General features: G+C 46.8%; 2 protein-coding genes across 14 annotated transcripts in view; both read left to right on the forward strand.

Moving 5' to 3' along the window:
- The first annotated feature begins 870 nt into the window (after window positions 1-870).
- On the forward strand, window positions 871-13,509 carry cyp27a1.1 (cytochrome P450, family 27, subfamily A, polypeptide 1.1). 2 transcript variants are annotated; one of them, XM_030343436.1, is made up of 9 exons: window positions 871-1,221; window positions 2,274-2,455; window positions 2,804-3,003; window positions 10,341-10,538; window positions 10,824-10,987; window positions 11,260-11,417; window positions 11,921-12,002; window positions 12,137-12,337; window positions 12,695-13,509. In XM_030343436.1, the coding sequence occupies exons 1-9, from the start codon at window positions 1,147-1,149 to the stop codon at window positions 12,824-12,826; spliced, it is 1,392 nt and encodes a 463-aa protein (XP_030199296.1). In that variant the 5' UTR covers window positions 871-1,146; the 3' UTR covers window positions 12,827-13,509. The 2 variants fall into 2 exon arrangements, with proteins under 2 accessions (XP_030199296.1, XP_030199295.1); XM_030343435.1 differs by having other exon boundaries at window positions 872-1,157.
- A 215-nt stretch (window positions 13,510-13,724) lies between these two features.
- The window catches only part of tns1b (tensin 1b), a 175,325-nt gene continuing 167,584 nt past the window's right edge, over window positions 13,725-21,465 (forward strand). For 4 of the 12 annotated variants that reach the window (XM_030343417.1, XM_030343424.1, XM_030343427.1 and 1 more), the window contains exon 1: window positions 13,727-14,381. In XM_030343417.1, coding sequence (XP_030199277.1) covers window positions 14,283-14,381 — 99 coding nt within the window. In that variant the 5' untranslated portion in view covers window positions 13,727-14,282. Of the gene's footprint in view, window positions 14,382-21,465 lie in introns of all 12 variants that reach the window. The other 8 variants (XM_030343422.1, XM_030343421.1, XM_030343425.1 and 5 more) reach the window with 3 other exon arrangements.

A 21,465-nucleotide genomic window follows, 5' to 3' on the forward strand; every position in this document is an offset into this window, starting at 1 on the left:
CTCTGCATACTGTTTTATAATTATTCTGACAGCCATCATTGACAAGTTAATGGTCAGTAACATGGGTCTCTCCGTCCCTCAGATCTGCAGTACTTAGAAATACTGAATTCTGATATCCTGTTCCCACTATATCCAATCAGGAGTCCATTTGAAAACACCACAATCCATTTACAACTCCACAAAATGGAAATCCCATATATACTTCACATTGCTTTTGTATAATATTTAATGCATCATGTACTGTATTTTGTGTACAAATTTTATACATATGAGGGTATGCTGTGGGTCTGTAGTGTTAGTGTTATTTTCTGGGATGATGTGTTTGTCCTAAGACGGGGAGCCGAGGCACAATCATTTCATTGTATTTTTAATTCACATAATTAAATTGAACTTGAGCTGCACAATGGATCATTGCGTGCGAGCTACAACCTCACCCGAGGGATCTTTATTCACTTAATCTAACTAATTCATTTATTACCCAACTGTGATCATGTCTTACAAGACACGATCATGTCTTACAAGACGAGACACTTTATCCTATAAAGCACATTGCTACTATTAGTCTAAACTTATTTACTTTTTCGTCTTATTTCGTTAAGAGTAGTGTCGTTGGTATCTGTTGTCTAATAAGTGTATTTTGTCCGTCTCAACTTAAAGGTTAACCACCTGTAAAATAGTATTACAATATATTAGATTTTTTTTTTGAATATGTTCTTGATTTCAGGATTACAATGAAGAAATGCTCAGATGTGTAGGCCCATCCCCTGTAAAATGTAAAGGGTCTCAGTTTTAAAACAGTCCAAATGGTTAAACCAGCTGTTCCACAAGGTCCCTCCTACCCAGCCACTTCCTTGGATGTAACTAGAGTCTTGTGTTTACTCACATGCATTCCACTGGGCTGCAACATGGCTGCGTGCTTGGTGAGGAGCTCAGTGCTCCGAAGGGCCAGCCCCGGCCACTGGCTACGGCCACGTCCCAGCACTGGTGCCCTGGTGTCCTGCAGGGCAGAGGGAGGCCCCCCCTCATCCTCCATAGCTCTCCCAGCCTCCGGCGGGGACAAGCTGAGGACCATCCAGGACCTACCAAAGGTTGGCCTCTGGGAGGTTGTGTACAGAATGGTCTTCCAGGGCTACTACAACCGTCTTCATGATCTCCAGGTATGCTGCCACATATCTTCCAAGAAGTTTCTCCTGTTGCAAACCTGCAAAAATCATCAATAAGGTATTTGTTTAGGCTCAGATGGGGTGTTTTTCGGGGATTCATATATTCACACCTCTGAGGTAACATGCAGAAAAGAAATATTCTCAAAACAAACTTTCTTTCGGAAGTATAATTCAAGTTTGGCGGACAACCTCGCAACCTACTTTCTCAAAAGTAATAATTTATTCTTGACAAAGACTGCTTTGTCCGGAGAACAACAGCTCTTCAAACCCAAAGCCGGATAGTCTAGTTGCAAGGGTATCCCATTACCAGCTGAAAGGTACATAGTTCAATCCCCCATGTCTGCAGCCTGTAAAGGAATAATAAGTGCATATGCTGTTTTGTAGATTACAGCTTTGCATTCCAACACCGTTGTTCCCACAAACCATGCACAGGATCCTGGGACTTAACCCACTCGATTTTGGACTTTCTGATGGACCCCGAACACCACAATCCCCCAGGTTTACGTTCTTGGTCCGCCACCTTTCTCCCTGATCAGACATTACTGTTTCGACACAAAGCAAATCATCCCAACATCATGATACTCCCAACCCTAACAACAGGATGCCAACAGAGAAAAGAGGAAAAGAGGTCAGGGGCTTGGTCACATTGCTGCGAGGTCAACAACCTCCGTCTCCCAACTGTTAGCGGAGCATTTGGGCACAAACCAACAGACTTCCACAGTTTACCATACTCACCCACAGATTACCTAATAAGTCCCCTGTACAGTTAACGGTGCATTGAGATTCAGATTGCTTTATTGATACTGATTTGTGTTGAATGGTTGATTCAAAAGTTATCGTACATAATGTCTTGCAAATATTCATAGCTGCCCACGTTTATGCTCCTCATATTTTTGATTGTAATATTCCTTTTCATTACTAAACATAGCAGTTCCCTTAACTACTATGTTCGTTTTAAGTCAATCCTTTTGACTTGCTGTGTTTTTTCCAGTACTTGGTCTTCATGTAACATAATAGCACGCGGCATCAGAGTCTTTGGGAGAATATCAAGTTTCCCATGTGTTGGGAGTCTAATCTCTACGTTGTCCTTCTCCCCTACTCGCCTTGCAGATTCACGAAAAAGAGCTTTACGGGCCCATTTACGTGGGGGGGTTTAAAACAGTCTCGCTGAGTAGTGTGAAGCTAATGGAGGAGGTCTTGAGAAAGGAGGAGAAGTTCCCCAGCCGAGGAGACATGTCCCTTTGGACGGATTACCGCAATATGAGGGGCCTTGGCTATGGGCCCTTTACAGAGTTAAGAGCGCCACACACAAGTATTATTCTTTCTGCCACTTTTCATTAGCAGTCATAATGACATACAATAATAAAATTAAACTGAATATAGTATAAAAAAGTATAAAAAAAACCTAAATAGCCTAATAATAGTCATCCACAATGTGTATTCGATTTAAGGCTTGATAATTTATCTCATCTAATCTGATTTGACAATGCATATCAAGATCTTTATTTTCGCTGGCATATACTTTTATTGATTTAATGATTGTTAAATCCCTGAGAGCTAGAAATGTTGCAAATGCATTTTCATGTTATTACGATTGTCACATGTGGAAGATTAAGGTTTTCTAATATATATTTGTGCAGGGAAGGAAAAAATTGGTACAATCTCAGAGCCCTTCTGAACAAGCGCATGCTGCACCCGAGGGATGCGGTGCGGTACGGCCCTGTGATCAATGAAGTGGTCACGGACCTGATCAAGCGCATCTGCTACCTGCGGCAGGCCTCTCCCTGCGGAACCCTGGTGACCGACGTGTCAAACAACCTGTACCTGTTCTCCCTTGAAGGTAGGTAGGCCACCACCACACTGTATCTGTACAGCACTTTGGTAAAGAACCCTGGTATGGATGTTTTTTAACTAGTTCTTTCAAGTTTAAGTCCTTTGAGTTTCAGTTTGCATTATGGCTGTGTTATACTGCACGTCTTCAAAGTGTTTCACAACAAAACACTTTGTCTTTGACAGTGCATTACAAACATTGCAATGATCTACACAAAAAAGTCCATAAAGTACCTGCTTTACAAGCAGTTAAAACGACCCATATCCAGTAGAAAGTGCAAGATCAAAGTGATGTTGACCATGATGGTTTGCACCATCAACATCTTGAATTGAATCCAATTGTAACAAGTTCAATGAGCGAATGGACACCGGGGTTGCTTGGAAGCACACGCAAGTCTTTTATTTGCATGAGTTACGACAGTCCAGTAATTATAAATCCGCCACCGCGGTCACAGAAAGCGTTTCCAGAGACCTTCTCACAACGTAGTTCATGTGCTCCAGTCCTTGTCTCTGCTCCCGATCCCTTCCCCTTACAAGATAAAGCAGGCACGTAAATACACACTCCCTGATTAGTCTGATTGCTAGCAGGTGTCCACAATCAGACCCAGCCCACCCAGCCGATCCAGTGTGCTCCCAACATGCCCATACTCCCCCCTGCATGCCAGACGCTGTGTGTCCCCCTACACACCCCCCCCCCCCCGGAATGGGAGAGGAAGTCTGCCACGACCATGGGAGAATATCAAGTTTCCCATGTGTTGGGAGTCTAATCTCTACGTTGTCCTTCTCCCCTACTCGCCTTGCAGATTCACGAAAAAGAGCTTTACGGGCCCATTTACGTGGGGGGGTTTAAAACAGTCTCGCTGAGTAGTGTGAAGCTAATGGAGGAGGTCTTGAGAAAGGAGGAGAAGTTCCCCAGCCGAGGAGACATGTCCCTTTGGACGGATTACCGCAATATGAGGGGCCTTGGCTATGGGCCCTTTACAGAGTTAAGAGCGCCACACACAAGTATTATTCTTTCTGCCACTTTTCATTAGCAGTCATAATGACATACAATAATAAAATTAAACTGAATATAGTATAAAAAAGTATAAAAAAAACCTAAATAGCCTAATAATAGTCATCCACAATGTGTATTCGATTTAAGGCTTGATAATTTATCTCATCTAATCTGATTTGACAATGCATATCAAGATCTTTATTTTCGCTGGCATATACTTTTATTGATTTAATGATTGTTAAATCCCTGAGAGCTAGAAATGTTGCAAATGCATTTTCATGTTATTACGATTGTCACATGTGGAAGATTAAGGTTTTCTAATATATATTTGTGCAGGGAAGGAAAAAATTGGTACAATCTCAGAGCCCTTCTGAACAAGCGCATGCTGCACCCGAGGGATGCGGTGCGGTACGGCCCTGTGATCAATGAAGTGGTCACGGACCTGATCAAGCGCATCTGCTACCTGCGGCAGGCCTCTCCCTGCGGAACCCTGGTGACCGACGTGTCAAACAACCTGTACCTGTTCTCCCTTGAAGGTAGGTAGGCCACCACCACACTGTATCTGTACAGCACTTTGGTAAAGAACCCTGGTATGGATGTTTTTTAACTAGTTCTTTCAAGTTTAAGTCCTTTGAGTTTCAGTTTGCATTATGGCTGTGTTATACTGCACGTCTTCAAAGTGTTTCACAACAAAACACTTTGTCTTTGACAGTGCATTACAAACATTGCAATGATCTACACAAAAAAGTCCATAAAGTACCTGCTTTACAAGCAGTTAAAACGACCCATATCCAGTAGAAAGTGCAAGATCAAAGTGATGTTGACCATGATGGTTTGCACCATCAACATCTTGAATTGAATCCAATTGTAACAAGTTCAATGAGCGAATGGACACCGGGGTTGCTTGGAAGCACACGCAAGTCTTTTATTTGCATGAGTTACGACAGTCCAGTAATTATAAATCCGCCACCGCGGTCACAGAAAGCGTTTCCAGAGACCTTCTCACAACGTAGTTCATGTGCTCCAGTCCTTGTCTCTGCTCCCGATCCCTTCCCCTTACAAGATAAAGCAGGCACGTAAATACACACTCCCTGATTAGTCTGATTGCTAGCAGGTGTCCACAATCAGACCCAGCCCACCCAGCCGATCCAGTGTGCTCCCAACATGCCCATACTCCCCCCTGCATGCCAGACGCTGTGTGTCCCCCTACACACCCCCCCCCCCCCGGAATGGGAGAGGAAGTCTGCCACGACCATCTGCGCCCCAGGCCCGTGCACAAACTGAAAGTTGAAGGGTTGCAACGTGAGGTACCACCGGGTGATCCTCGCGTTGACATCCTACATGCGGTGGAGCCACTGGAGGGGGGCGTGTTCGGAGTAGAGGGTGAACGCGCGACCCAGCAGGTAGTAGCGAAGGGCGCCGACCGCCCATCGGATGGCGAGACACTCCTCCGTGCTGTACCAACCCTCCCGGTCTGATAGTTTGCGGCTAAGGTACAGCACCGGTCGGTCGGCCCCCTCCACCTGCTGGGTCAGGACCGCGCCCAACCCCCTGTCCGACGTGTCTGTCTGCAGGGAAAAAGGGAGATCAAAGCTAGGAGCACACAGGACCGCTTCCCCGCAGAGGGCTGTTTTAATAGCCTCAAACGACACTTCTGAGGCCCTCTCACGGGTGAGGTCGGTCAAGGGGCTGACTAGGTCCGAGAAGTGCGGCACAAACTGCCGGTAGTACCCTGCCAGCCCCAGGAGCCGCCTCACCTCCTTCTTGGTCCTGGGTCGAGGGGAGGCGACAACCGCAGCGGTCTTACCGACCTGTGGCCGGACCTTCCCCCCCCCCCCCCAGGCGGTACCCTAGATACTGGATCTCCCTCCTCCCAGTTTTCTTTAAATAGGTCCAGGACGCCCCTGGGCTTGCGCCCATAGAGCAACTCAAATGGGGAAAACCCTGTTGAAGCCTAAGGCAGTTCCCACACTGCAATCAACACAGGGTCTAGCCATTGATGCCAATTTCGAGCATCCTCGTGTACGAAATTACGGATCATGGACTTTAACATCCGGTTAAACCTCTCACACAAGCCCTCCGTGGCTGGGTGATAGACGCTCTTGCGGATTGCCTTGACCTTCAACAACCCGTAAGGTTCCCTAATCGTGCGTGACATGAAATTGGTGCCCTGGTAAGTAAGGGTTGGCAAAAATCTGTTCCCCCTTTATTTTTAGAGCTTGTCTATTAGTTTGTATCTTTTGGGATTCCCACCCGCAATATTACATGAAACAACGCCTGCGCAACACTCTTCGCGGATGTTCGCGCAAAGGAATTGCTTCCGGGTATCCGGTTGCGTAGTCGATCAGGACTAACACAAATCGATACCCCTGTGCGGAACGTTGTAATGGGCTGATAATGTCCATGCCAATGCGGTCGAAGGGGGCTTCCACCAGGGGAAGGGGCCGCAAGGGAGCCCTGGGGACGGCCGGGGGATTCACCAACTGACACTCGGGACAGGAGGCGCACCACCTGCGCAACTCCGCCCAAACCCCCGGCCAATAGATCCAAGCCATTATCCCGTTAAGCGTTTTATCGTATCCTAAATGGCCCGCCATAGGGTTATAATTATATAATCATAGGGTTATATCATGAGTACCAGCAATTTGAACTCACTCTGGGGGTCAAGACCTACCCGATACACACAAAGTGTGGGTAAGTCAGCACTGCGTCTGGCTGTACCGGAGTAACATCAATAGCCGTCACTTGGTCGAAGGCTGAGCGTAGGGAAGCATCTCGAGACTGCTCGAGGGGCAAAATCTTCCACCGGTGGGAACCATGGCACTTGGACCTCGGGTTGAGGACTCGGTGCCTCCCCCGGTCCCTGGACAGCGTCGGACGCCCCCGCATTGGCGCAGAACACAGCACACAAATTGCATGTCCCTATCTGTCGTGTACGCACCCCGTAGTCCCCCTAACAGCCTGTGGATAACCAGCCCAATCCAACCCTAGAATCAGGGGATGCGTGAGGCTCGAACTAACCGCCGCCTTTATTCTATGCTTTTCCTCCCCATAACGAATTTCGATAGGGACCAAGGGATACTCGTGAACATCCCCGTGTATTAGGGCTGCACGATATGGGCAAAATATGATATCCCGATATTTTTGGGCTGAATGGCGATATACGATATATATATCGATATTTTCTATAGAGTGGGTTAGATGTTTTTTTTGTAAGTCAAAAGCCACACGTGAGATGTTGCAAGCACTTTTATTATCATGTTAACATTTTTTATTTCATTTCGCTTGTTTCGTATATTTTAATTAATTAATCAAGAGCACCCCAAATACATTTGGCGCCCTATGCGATCGCCTAGGTCGCCTTTGCCGAGCGCCGGCCCTGGTTTCGGGGCAGAAGAAACTGTCGCGGCCGGTGATGCAGCCGCACAGCCACAGAGTTTTACGCATTCCTCATACTGCACTTTGTGCCGTGGCTGTAAATGGTGGAACAGATTTGTCGTGCTTCCACTTTTATCCGCAACGTTTTTGCTACACTCTCTACAGATGACCTGCAGCTGCTGCTCATCTGTTTTTATAAACCCAAACTATTTCCATATTATGGAGCCGTTGTTTCTCCTCTAGTCCTCCTGAAACAATTTCGTCTCCCGCCGCCGTCTCGTTTTCTTTACGGGTATCATCCATGCTTGTTGTCTTGTGAGGGGGCGGCGGGGGCGGGAATGAGGCGTCTTTGCACACAGCACGTTCGGTAAGACAGAGTGAGAGGGGTCGTGCTCACAGTCTCAAAGGCAAACACAGACGCTTGAGGTGGAAACTGACCATTTTAACGCATATATTGATATAAACGATATTGTCAAATCCTGTATCCCCTTGGAAATTATATCGATATATCGTACAAAGCCGATATATCCTGCAGCCCTACTGTGTATACACCTCGCCGAAATGCTAGATTCCTCCACCAATGCCTCGGATCGCACCAGTCGCTGATGGATCATGGTCTGCATGCGGCCAGAGTCCAAAAGCACCTGGTACATACCCCGCTGTATCCTTACCGGGACACTGTACGCCTCGCCTGGACCCTGGTGGGGAGACGGGGCACCGGTGACGCTGACAACCTGGCCCACTTCCATCATAGGGCACTCCCGCCAGAAGTTGCCAGGCTGTCCGCACCGCCAACACCCCTCCCCTGCCGTCTGAGCGCCCGTCTGCAGGGGGGGGGGGAGGTGATTCACGTGCCCGCTCTGACATGGTGGCCCCCCATTTCACCCTCGGCACCGGGGTCGGCCTGTCCCACGGCAGGGCAGCTGTGCCGGTGTGCGGGCCCGGTGTAGGTGGTCGCTGGCCCGTCGGAGGGGGGGGCAGGTGGCTCTCCGTGAGGTCGACAGCGACCCAGAGGCTCTTGGGGCGGTGATACCGGACCCAGGCGGCGGTTCTGGTCGGAAGCCCCTCGATGAACCTCTCCAGGGTTATCAGCTCGACGACCCCCTCTGGCGTGTTCCGGTCCGGGACCAGCCACTTCCTTGCTTGGTCCCGCAGCTGCTGGGCATAGGCGAAGGGTCAGTCCCCCTCAGCGAAGGTCAACGGCCGGAAACAGGGCCGATGTTCCTCCAGATGGAGGCCAAGCCGGTCCCAGATGGCCCTGGCTACGGTTTCGTAGTCCCGTAAATACACACGCCCAGATTGGTCTGATTGCGAGCAGGTGTCTGCAATCAGACCCAATCCACCCAGCCGATCCGATGTGTTCCCAACATGCCCATACTCCCCCCTGCAGGCCAGACGCCGTATGCCCCCCCTCACCCACGTTGATCCGTGGGTGTGGGGGGGCATACGGCGTACAAGTACCAGTTGCATCTATTACACCGTCAGGTTGTGAAGCTTCAAAAGTGACGCCCGGCAATACATTGCCCAAACCAGCATGTTGCCTGTCCTCAGGCTACATGCTGGTGGGAGAAATGTATTGACAACAAAGTCTCTGTAGGGACGGGGAAGCTGCACCGGCCGCCTTCGAACCCGTGGAATTGCATGGCTTGTGGGTGTTGGTGGAGCCATGCTGGGAGGTGTCTTTAAGTCCGACATCCAAGAGGCGTTAGGATGCCAAGCGGTCTCGTCGCAAAACCACCAGCCGTCCCCGATACACGTCGGAAAGCTGTTCCAACACCTCACAGGGTCTCTCCCACTGGGTGGTCAGTTAAGGAGAGACTGCCTTTTCCGGGTTGGGTTGTAGACCCACATCCCCCCCCAGGAGCAAAGGAGCGTCCCTGACAACGGAGGTCATACCCCCGCTTTTGCTGCCTACCTGCCTGCTCCTGGCGCTGCCGGGGCAAATTCAGAGGTCCACAGCTCTGCTTTATTGTGCAGGCGCCGTGCTCGGTACTGGACATTGAAATTGTAATCCTGCAGGGCCTCAATCCAACGGGCCATTTGAAGGCTGATCCGTCTGTTGGAGGAAGGGCTGGCCGTAAAGGTAGGGGCTCACGTTGGGTGACACAGTAATTGCGCTCAGGACAGCTCAAAGAGCGAGTGTAATAAGCCACCACTATCTCTCCCCCGGCCCCCTCCTGCGACAGGACTGCCCCCAGTCCCACGTCGCTGGTGGGGGAACGTGGTGGGGGCATTACAGCGACCAAAGTGCACCACACGGAACTGCCAGAACCCTTGGCTGATGGTGAAAGCTCTCTTTGGTCTTGCTTCTGGTGCCAGCTCCACCTGCCAGCAGCCACTCCGCAGGTCCAGTGAGCTGTACCACTATGATCCACCAATTTGGTCCAGAGCGTCAACAATGAGGGCAAGGGGTAGGAGTCCTTGCGGGTCGCATTGTTCAGATGACAATACTACACACAGAACCTCCAGTTGTCGTCCTTTTTTGCCAGAATGGCAGGGGCAGCCCAGGGACTATTGGATGGTTCTATCACCAACGCCGCATCCATCTCCCATATCATCCGCTCTGCAGCGTCTTGCTTGGCAAACCCTATACGGCGGGCTAGCAGTCTAATGGGCAGGGCTATGCCAGTATCAATTGAGCGCTGCAGTGTCTTTGTTGCTTCAACGGTTGTTCACTGCTGCCAGCCCCCGCTTGAGCTAGATATGGCTCGAAACGACAACAATCACTTTCTCCTCCATGTTGCCGTTTCTTATGGACTTCAGGGAGTGTACACTGATAGGCTGTCACAACAAATCCTAAAGCGAAATTTGTGAAAAAATGTGAATATTTAAACTTGCATGAAGTGTTTTTGCGGTGTCCCATTACGGCAGAATTTTGTTCACTTTTTGCGTATTCACATTGGCTTTTTATTGATTTGTGTTGCACCTTCATTTTTGGTGTGAACGCTGCAAAACATCTGATGCTCCCACAGGTATATCGTCGGTTCTGTTCGAGAAGAGGATTGGCTGTCTGGAGAACGCAATACCCGACGGCACGCAGCACTTCATCGACTCCATTGCCCAGATGTTTGCGAACAGCGCGGGGGTGATATTGCTGCCAAAGTGGGCCCAGCGCTTCTCGCCACACTGGCACCGTTACATAGCGGGGTGGGACGGCATCTTCAAATTTGGTATGACGGTAGCATGATTTGAGGTTGAGAGTGTTCTGATCACAATGCTATTGATAATACTAATAAAAGTATTTTGCAATATGATGGATGATAATGCTCAACTACAATGATTGCCTAGCTGATCCAATACGTACGAATACATTTTATAGTTTTATAGTTACATTTTATAACATAGTTTAACCGGCTCTGTGTAAGTTTTCCCATTAGCAGCTACAGGATATCCCTAGGAACTTGAGCTGTAGCTAAAGTTATATCTTATAGCTACAGTATATCATCTTCCTACAGCTGGGCAGTTGATTGACAAGAAGGTTGAGGAGATGGAGCGGCGCTTGGGTGAGCAGCAGGAGGTGGAGGGGGAGTACCTAACCTACCTCCTCTCGAACACCCAGCTGAGTCGCAAGGAGGTGTACGGCAGCGTCACAGAGCTGCTGCTGGCCGGGGTGGACACGGTAGGCCCACGCTCCGTTCGCACGTGTAGTCCTGTCTGAAGCGTGTTACAAAAAAAAGGGGGCCTATTTACTTCTGGTGCATTACCGTGTGCAACTTATGTCCCCCTCTCTATCTGCCCTCTTACCTGTCTGTCTATGACCTATCTATCGATGGATCTGTCCGAGTATATTGTGATCGATCTAATCAGAATACTAAACCTGCACTCCTGCCAAAACTGCACCTATGTTCCACTCTTAATCTTAAAATATCTATCGCTCATTTTTCTCCCAAGACCTCCAATACGTTAATGTGGGCGTTGCACTTGCTGTCCAAGAACCCTGAAGCTCAGGAGACCCTTTATAAGGAGGTTTCTGACCACACAGACATCCTGTCAGCTGAGGAAGTGAACTCTATGCCGTACCTCAAGGCAGTCATCAAGGAGACCCTGAGGTAAGAGCGTTGTAGCGACACGTAATTGGTGCGCCCAAACTAGCGCGTGGGGGGGGGGGGCGGCGCTGTGTCTTGTCTGATTAATGATGGTGTTAGAGGTTGATGATCAGGGGATTCGAGTTTGGTTGAAATGCTTGAAAGTATCTGTACTGTGAAGTTTTGCAGTGAAAGGTGCACAGGGTTGTCTGAATTGAAGATGTCAATATTAAATTTATCCCTTTCTCTCAGCCATTCTTTTTGTCCAAAAGTAAAGCCTGGTAGGGGATTGTTGGCTGTCTGATTTGACAAATTCTAGTCCGTCGCTCCATAAACAGACATGGCACTCAATGAGGCTGTTCCAACTGATTAGTAGGCCTAGTTTACCGTGGCTTTCGATGTTTTCTTCAGAGATTTAATCTGTCAGAGCCTTTGACCAGTTTTTGATACGTTTTACATTTGTGTTCAATTTAATAAATTGTATTAATCAATGTTAATCTGTTATTTTGTGTATTCTTGTTTCACAGGATGTATCCTGTTGTTGTGATGAATGCAAGAAGAAACATTGAAAAGGACGTTGTTATTGGTGGCTACCATTTTCCAAAGAACGTAGGCTATGTTTTACATGGAGCCATTATACGATGACCTCTTTAAATGTATGAAAAAAGTTTGGTATGAGCCAACAAGATACCAACCATAAAAAGCTTTTGACCGTGCTTTGCTTTCGTTTCTGGTCATTTCAGACAGTCTTCGGGTTCTCTCTCTACGCCATGAGTCATGATGAGGAGACGTTCCCGGAGCCGTGGCGCTTTGAGCCGGGCCGGTGGCTGAGGGACGGCCGAGAGAGACCCTACCCATTCGGGTCCATCCCCTTTGGCTTCGGGGTCAGAGGTTGTGTTGGACGGAGGATTGCTGAGCTGGAAATGCACCTGTCTCTGGCCAGGGTGGGTATCAAGCTGAATTTACACTTGGCAGTCATTTAGTGAATTTAGAAGTATAGTCTTGTCAAGTGTAATATAGTCTAGTATAAAAGGCCTCTCGTATAGTGGCATAGTATATTATAGTAATATAATATTATAGTATTGAATAGTAGGCATAGGCTACAATAGGTTAGTATAGTGTAGAGTAGTAGTTGTAGCTGCCTCTCGTATAGTCGCATAGTATATTATAGTAATATAATATCATAGTATTGAATAGTAGGCATAGGCTACAATAGGTTAGTATGGTGTAGAGTAGAAGTAGTAGATTTCTTGTACTTAACTTGAAGCCTTTCTCTTCTTCTTCCTCTTCTGTCCTGCCAGATGATCAAGCTTTTTAAAGTGGAACCCGACCCCACATTGGAGGAGATCAAACCAGTGAGTCGCACCGTGCTGGTGGCCGACCGACAGGTCAACCTGCACTTCCTGGACAGAAGCAACCAATCCCAACGCTAGTTTCACTTATCAACTGTTTTAAACCGACCGGTACAACAGTAATGACCCTTTTTAGCGGCTTTCCTTAGCTGCCACTGCATAGCTAGTTACCGTGGTAAAACTTTGGTGAATAAATGAACACGAATATAAAGAATGCACACACACACACACACACACACACACACACACACACACACACACACACACACACACACACACACACACACACACACACACACACACACACACACACACACACACACAAACACACACACACACACACACACACACACACACACACACACACACACACAATAATGTAACATTGAACATCATCTTACACATTACGTATCCACATTATATTACCAGTTTTTTTATAACCCTATATATATATATATATATATATATATATATATATATATATATATATATATATATATAGTTATATCTATATGATATTTTACCCTTTACAAAATGTAAAACACCACTTTCATAAAGAGGAGGATCCCCACATGACCAGCAGAGGGCATCATAAGCACAAGAAAGAACTTGAACTTGACCAACTTGTTGATTTCCAAACATGCTATTTACAGACGCAAGTAGCCTATGTGTCTGTAAACTTAATGGCCGACATTTATAAAGTTTTTCATACATTGTTTACGCAAAACTGTTACTCACAAGAGCCCAATAAAACATTTATTCTACCAGTTTATATTTTGTGACAGCAACGTTACATGCGTAGCAACGTTAAAGGATTTAGAACGTCGAATATGGAGCTTCACTGTATAGCCTGATAAACCACACGATCAAATATTACAACTTTTGGAGAGAGAGAGAGAGAGAGAGAGAGAGAGAGAGAGAGAGAGAGAGAGAGAGAGAGAGAGAGAGAGAGAGAGAGAGAGAGAGAGAGAGAGAGAGAGAGAGAGAGAGAGAGAGAGAGAGAGAGCGAGCTTCACTCTGGCGTCGATCACCTGTCTTCAGGAACTCCTTCCACCCAGGTTTGAGGTCGACCTAGCTACTTCCAGACTAATTGAGAATAAATCGATTTGACAGAAACACAAGACAGAAAGAACACGCGTCTACCTTCTAAATGTCCTTTTATCCTACAAGTCTGAAAATTATTTAAGTGTGAAACTCAAAGAGACCGCACCAGGCTCATGGGGACCGAAGAGAAAAGAAAACACACGTGACCGAAACAATGTTGTTTATCAATGTTTTTCTCGCGTATTTGACCGTTTGGCTGCCAATGCAGAAGTTATGATGGCTGGGACTTGGCCCTGCCACCTGATCAGGTTTGGACTGGAGCCAAATAGCTCCTCAGACGCGTCTGGGTGATCTGCGTCTTCTGCAGTAGCACCACGTCATCCGGCGTAGAGAGGAGAGCAGCGAGCAGAGCTCTGGATGGGTTCAGTGGTCTCTCCCTCTCTGAGTCTGTCTGGATGGGTTTAGTGGTCTCTCCCTCTCTGAGTCTGTCTGGATGGGATGCACGGTGAGTTTCCTCTGTTGTGAAGACGATTTCCTCCTGCCAATGCCCGTCCACCAATATGAGGAGAAGAAGAAAGAGAACCGCATGAAGGTAAGAGATTTTCTTTGCAAACTAAGTTTTATTTAACAGTGGAAAGTAGGCATGCGTTTTGGTGATAGTTTGGATGTTTTGATGTATTCAATTCCGTGCAGGTGGATGTTTGGTTTCAGACTCAGTGTGGCAGCTTTTGCTGTATCTTTGTTATTTTCTGATAGAATAGGCAACTCAATAACTGAAAGTCACCGATATGCGGGCAAAACCTAACCCCCTCAGGCTATGTAACAAAATAAAACAAAAAACACCATTTAGTAGAGTAGTCTACAGAAGAGTACAACTTTAAGGTTAATCTAAGCTACTTTTCTGATTAACTGTGGAGAAAAACAACAGCAAGACAATTTGCAGGCGCAGCAGCATCTTGAGCGGTATTTAATCCACCTTCCAGCCCTGACATAATAGAACAAAACAATACTTTAGATCGCGTGTTCGCCTTCCTTCTTAATTGCACCGCCAGAGGCAAGCCTAAACATCCCCAAGTTCAGTCATGCTTGCCTCACATAAAACACACACACACACACACACACACACACACACACACACACACACACACACACACACACACACACACACACACACACACACACACACACACACACACACACACACACACACACACACACACACACACACACACACACATCCAATTCCCCAGCTTTTCCCATTAATAATGATAATACCTAACATGACAGCATGGATGTATTTATTGAAGGCAGGAATGCAGGTGTTTTTTTAAGTGAGGGTGGTCTTTTCCAATAGTTAATTCGGTGATTTAGTTTCATACATAACATTGGGTCCTGTGTGTGCCTGTTCGAAGGGGAGATGTCGGAATTTGACCTGTAATCTTTGACCCCTAAAGGTCAGAGACATCACAGTCAAGGTTGAACAGCAAAACCATGTTGCTATCTGATAAGATCAAATTGGACAGCTCCTGTTGCTGTTATAACTGTTGCAAGGACAGAACTAGTAGTATGATGCAGAATTAGTCTTTTATTACATACTGGATTTTTGTATCTTAAGTTTCTTTAATAGTGCATTCTGCTTCCTTTCTCCTTGCAGTACCTAAATGTAATAAATGCCCAGAGGAAAGGGAAAATAACGTCAGCTCTCTAAGAGATGGGTAGCCAAACTGACCCGGTAAATTCCCCATGATTACCGTGATAATAAATCCTTCCAGAGAACCAAGCCCCTGCTTACACACACACACACACACACACACACACACACGCACACACACACACACACACACACACACACACACACACACACACACACACACACACACACACACACACACACACACACACACACACAGGGGCCCTCAGCAACCTGCCCTTTGAAGAGCGATAGCGATCGTCCAGAAACTCCCCCCCCCCCCCCCCCCCCCTCCACCTCCACCACTACCAATCACCTCCAGCTCCACCCTGCTCATGTAAAACTCTTAAGAACACACCTTGACTTTGATCAAGGTGAGGGGCCTGAGTCGGGGGCTCCTGGAAGAATGTGAGCCATGTGGGCTGCTGCGTCTTGAGGTCTTTGTGTGTCTTTGTGTGTCTATGTGCGCTGGTTAATACGAGGGGATTGAGGGCAGAGTCAAGCAGTGTTTATTTGCCTGTTACTCCGCCCTGCAGGGTTTTGAACGGTGGCTTTCCGCTACTGACGGCTCCACCAAAGTCCTGGCTTGTCGATGCCGGCATGAACAATGCAATTCAGATTTTACTGCTTTATCTCTCATGGATTTGTTGTAGTAGTAGGCAATCGTTTTGCTTATTGTAAGTGTATGGCGGCACGTGATTTAACTGAAAATGAAAAACTCTATTATAAGAAATGAAATGCCTTTGGTTATAATTCAAACCAGAAAAATATATTCCTTAAATAATGTATTTTTACAGAAAAATCAACATTTTGCAAGGATTATAGAGTGGCCTATTCATAATACCGGATTGAGAACGGTATGAACTCTATCAGGGTTCGAGGTTTGATTCCCACGTGGGCCACCCATTCTTAGATATGTATGTAACTGATCCGTTCACAAACTCATCCTTAAACCATACGTCGAAAATGACAATGACAAGTTATTTTTGGGGGTGGGTGTTGCATCTCTCGGTAAATGTTTTTTTGGTAATGCGGTTCACCATCAACATCATCTCGTTATGCTAGAATAGAGTCTATAGAAACACCAAGAAGAAACAAAAACGTATTACTCTAATGGAATGCAAACAGTATTGGAAACCTCTATGCATTCTTAGTGCTTTGTTAAAAAGCACCATAGAGAGAGAGATAGAGAGAGAGGGAGAGAGAGAGATAGATAGAGAGTGGGAGGGGGAGACAGTTTGGGAGGGGGGCTTTTCCAGGGATAAGAAGATATTTTTTATGCAAAAACAAAGGGCATGTGCTTGGTGAACTGCAACCTACCTGATGCCCCATGCTCGCATTCCTGAGGATGCTTGTGTATATGTGTGTGTGTGTGTGCGTGTGTGTGTGTGTGTGTGTGTGTGTGTGTGTGTGTGTGTGTGTGTGTGTGTGTGTGTGTGTGTGTGTGTGTGTGTGTGTGTGTGAGACACAGAGTGCCCTCTGTGCTTGGACTGGGCAGGCAGCCGTATCGAGTCGCTCCTACCTGCCCGCTCTGACCCACGAGGGCCAGGGGAACAACACCCTCTCTGTGTGACGGGATGCCTGGAGTGTGTGTGTGCGTGTGTTTATGTGTGTGTGTGTGTGTGTGTGTGTGTGTGTGTGTGTGTGTGTGTGTGTGTGTGTGTGTGAGAGAGTGTTTGTGTGTGTGCATATGGAGATGCCGAAGTTAAGTTAACCCCCGGATCTTCCGCCCCACGCACCCATTACTGCCCTGCCAACCTCTCCTATGGTGTTCACCATATTTTTTCAACTTCCGTGTGTTTGGTTTTTGTGGCATTGTTTCATTTGCATATTCCTAATAATACCTTTAATTTTTTCAAATCAGCGTTTTTACTTTGTAGATGCATCTGTGACCAGTTTGTTAAAAAGTCAGAACGGTGTATGGTTTATGGTTGTCTATTTTGGAGCTGTATTTGTTTATTCTGACTTTTGTTAGTTAGTGTGTGTGTTGTTTTTCAAAATCCCTTTTTTTAAGCTTAAATTTTTGTTTTGGAGAGAGAAAAGGAGACGAGAGGATGTAAAAAGGTTCTGATCTTATCAAGTATTTCAGACATTTTATGGTTCAGAGGTTCAGATAACTCCTCAGTTAAATTGTCTTATCGTTAAGCAAGGTTATCTCTCGATCACACTAGGCTATAGGGTCAGATCTCCTGGTTAACAAAACCTGTATCCAGTTGTAAAATTGCCCTAGCCGGAAGTCACTTCACCAGGAATTGGGTACAATAAAGTGTGAAAAAATTAAAAAAGTGTGGCTGAGAACAATCGAAGCATACAACCAACATTGAATAAGCTACATAAAATGTTTACAAGTACAAGCTTGCTAATTGTTTAACTTGAATCTGGGAAGAAAACATAGAACTGGTAATTGGCTTCCTCTACGCGTCTATGTAACTTCCTGGGTGCTCAGCGAGAGATAAAAAGCACGTTGGATTACATCCAAAGGGATAATTTGCAGTCACAGTCTCCCAGTGGCATGTAATCGCCCAATGTCTCTGAACCCTCAACTCATTATCAGGTCGGATCTCTTTTCTTCTTTCATCGTTTCTGAGGTCAAAGGATGTGTGAATTGAATGCCTGGGTGTTTCTTTAGACAAATAAGCCCTTTTTTTTTTTAAGCGCTACTTGATCCAGCGATGCATGAAGTCACCCACACAGACAGTGGAAGCAGAACATAAAGGGATACAAAGGCCACTCGCTGGGCGTCTCAGAGCAACTTTTTAATTCATTTGGCAGTCGCCGGCGGACGGCATGACAGCTGGAATGATGGATCAAGTCCCAGGCCAACTGTATTTTTTTTTCGTGTGTGCCCAGGAGTCCATGTGCGCACCCTTTTTTATCGGAATGTCGAACCGGGGTCCCGACTTCCACCTCCGCGCTGGGTCTCGCAGCATTTGCAACATAACACACTCCATTAAGCCTTAAGCCATCCCGGCCCTTTGTGTGCCCATGAATGTGTCCTTTATGCCGCCGGGGCCGTGTTGATATTACACGAGCTACTTCGGGAGAGGGATTTTCTTGTCTTCTTCCTAATACTTGGCAACCTAACTTCTTGGCAACGTCCAAAATCTCACAGAGCCCCACTTCGGGGGGCCTTTGGAAGTGTTTCCACCGCGCGGCCCCCTTATGGACGGCGGGGCTAGCTCTCCCAGGTGGGCGGTGGCTCCTCATATGCCTCCAATTCTGTTCACATTCTTGGCCGTGTTTTTCGTTTTTCTATTTAGTTTGGATGCCACTGGGTTCTGACGATTACATTGTGAACAGGAGGTACTGGCCTTCCCCTTTTTGGGGTTCCTTTCTCTCGGGAAGTAACAAATCCCGGCTACCTCCTTTGATGGGCTGCAGTTACTCCCAATGTGCACAGAGGAAAGAGAGGTCCAACGTCTTTTCTTCTCGTTTCGCGCCATTGGTCTCGTGACAAGCCGAGGCAGGGGGTTGTTGCGAGCTCTCCCTCGCTGCTTAAGCAGGATCCCTGCGCACACCTCTGCATTCCACCGCGGAGGGACCTCATAGGTATCTGAACAGGAATGTGTTGTTTGAGTGGACTGTGTAGGGTTGGGTCGGGGATATTTAATCGGAGTGTGTGGGATTTGAAACCACAAAAGCGGTTCTGATGGAATATGGACCTTACAGCCACTTTACACAGCCCAACAAAACGATTGGTGTGGTTTGGGATGTCATCGATGTTTTACAGCAAATTTCAGTACAACAACAGTACGATTATGAAGAGGCAATGGAGCTTTGGACACACACATGCTTGCATGATCTCTCGACTCTATCTGAGACCAGCTGTGGTTACCGCTTGGATGAAGCATTGTTAACCGTTAAATACCAATTTGATTGTAATATATTTTGAAATGTCATTTTCACTCGCTCGGCATCGGAGTAAGCTACAATCGCATTCTCTCCGAAGACAATCGCAGGGGATTGCAAGGGGTTGATTCGGAGCGGGCCTCACGCCTCGCGGTCGCTATTAATAGCGGCGGTCTCGCGTCTGAAACTCAATAGGCCCTATAAAACCCGACACATGGCTAGCGTTCCAAACCCTGATCCCTGTTAACGACGGACGGCGTGTGCACACTGCTGTGGGTCGCAGGTGATGCGGCGCATAATCAAATTACGCCCCCTCCGACCCGATTGCCCGCCGCATGTGTCGTTGCACGCGCCTCCCGACACTACACATGCATCCCTCACATGCCACACGGCGCGGTGAATGTGGACTATGCCACGTCGCTCAGCTGTGCACTCAGAAAGATTGAGGGTGCCAACCGGGTCATGGGTCGCGGCAGCACACGAAAATTACACCCGGGACTACTATGTCAATAGGTGGAGCAACTGAGAGTGTATTGTGGTGTAACATTGTGACCTTAAGCTAATCCGCCATTTACAGCCTGGCTGCCAGTGATGGAAGGAGGGTGGCTCTGCCCATAGGCTTCTGTTCCTCGGTTATTTTTCTATTTATTGTATAGTTATTTAGCAGAGGTATTTCTAACGCAAAACCCACAACATTTCATCGTGAAGTTGGTTGAGTGACTCCCAGCCGAAAGGTACTGGGTCTGATCCCTGTTGTCCGCGACTTAGCTTATGGGAATCATTGAGTAAGATGCCATAACCCCTGCCTGCCCCTGCCTCCCTACCTGCTCAATTCACTTAAAGTAGCTTTTGATAAAAGTGTCTGCTAAATGACTCAGAGGTAAATTGTAAATGCAACCCTGCCCCCTGTTCCCCTAGGTTTATTTCCGTTAGAAACGGTGGATGGAAGCTTTCTGGCAGTAGCCACAGAGTGTTCTTCTATCACCCATTGGAGAGTGTTGGATTCTTGGAAGTCAATCTTTGTCCTCATGTAGCCGTCCAGTGGCTATCTGTCCTGTCAAGTCACTGCAGTGAGATGCTTCTGGAAAAAGCCCAGATGCCTTTATTGAATTATGCTTTCTCATTGGGCCTCTGAAAATAAAAGTCAGTGGTTTGGGGCTAAAATATGGAGGCAGATATTTTATTGATGCCAAAGAAAGGTTTTCCAATAGCAAACCAATTCGAAATGTAAGGGAAAGTTAAAATTGAAAGTACTGGATGATTTTATTTAAATGTTAATATCCTCTCTGAACAAAGCAATTCATACCTGCTTTGATTCACCATACTGAATTTTCAATAGTTTATTAATTCATTCAAATAATAATTGCATATTTTTGATGAACTCATTCATCAAGTTATTCACCAGCAATGGTGGACACATTGCATTGATGGCTTCGGAAATAGTGTGCTCTTCGCAATCAATGTGGGAAAGTTTGGCAGGAGCTGCGCTAAATGATAGCACGGTTGACATCACATCATCAGTTCGATGTCGTGACAGCAGCTGTCACGACATCAGTCAGGGTAGCAGCTGTCACGACATCAGTCAGGGTTAGGTACCTTGTCAAGGACACCTCGACACTCAGCTAGGAGAAGCTGGGGATCGAACCAGCAACCTTCAGGTTACCAACCCGCTCTACCTCCTGAGCTACTGCCGCCCCATCACACTGCATATGTAGATAAGTGCCCTTGAATGTATATCGGCTGAATCTGGACTATCTGATTTAATGGCTCTCTTATCAGTCAGTTAGCACCCTAACGTGATTATGTAACCGGGCTTATCGCATCGCTCGACAATACCAAGTGACGCACCACTTTCAATGATGGTTAACCTTTTTAGTTTTATCTGATTTGAACTTTAGTCCAATTATTATACACAGCTGTATATATCACACCTTTATCGTTTATGATGTTATTATAACAACTATTTCCATATTTAGAAAGACACTTTGGTGAAGAGATAATTAAGCTATCTGGAGCAGGTAGGGTTCGGGGCATGTTGCTAAGGGTGGCGCCATGGCCTCCAGGTTAGGCTATGGACACTGTAGCATCGTAACGTATGGCCGGGAGTCGAGCACCCTAGCCATTACACTGTAAACTT

Source organism: Gadus morhua, chromosome 20 (assembly GCF_902167405.1).
Source record: "Gadus morhua chromosome 20, gadMor3.0, whole genome shotgun sequence".
NCBI classification, from domain to species: domain Eukaryota; kingdom Metazoa; phylum Chordata; class Actinopteri; order Gadiformes; family Gadidae; genus Gadus; species Gadus morhua.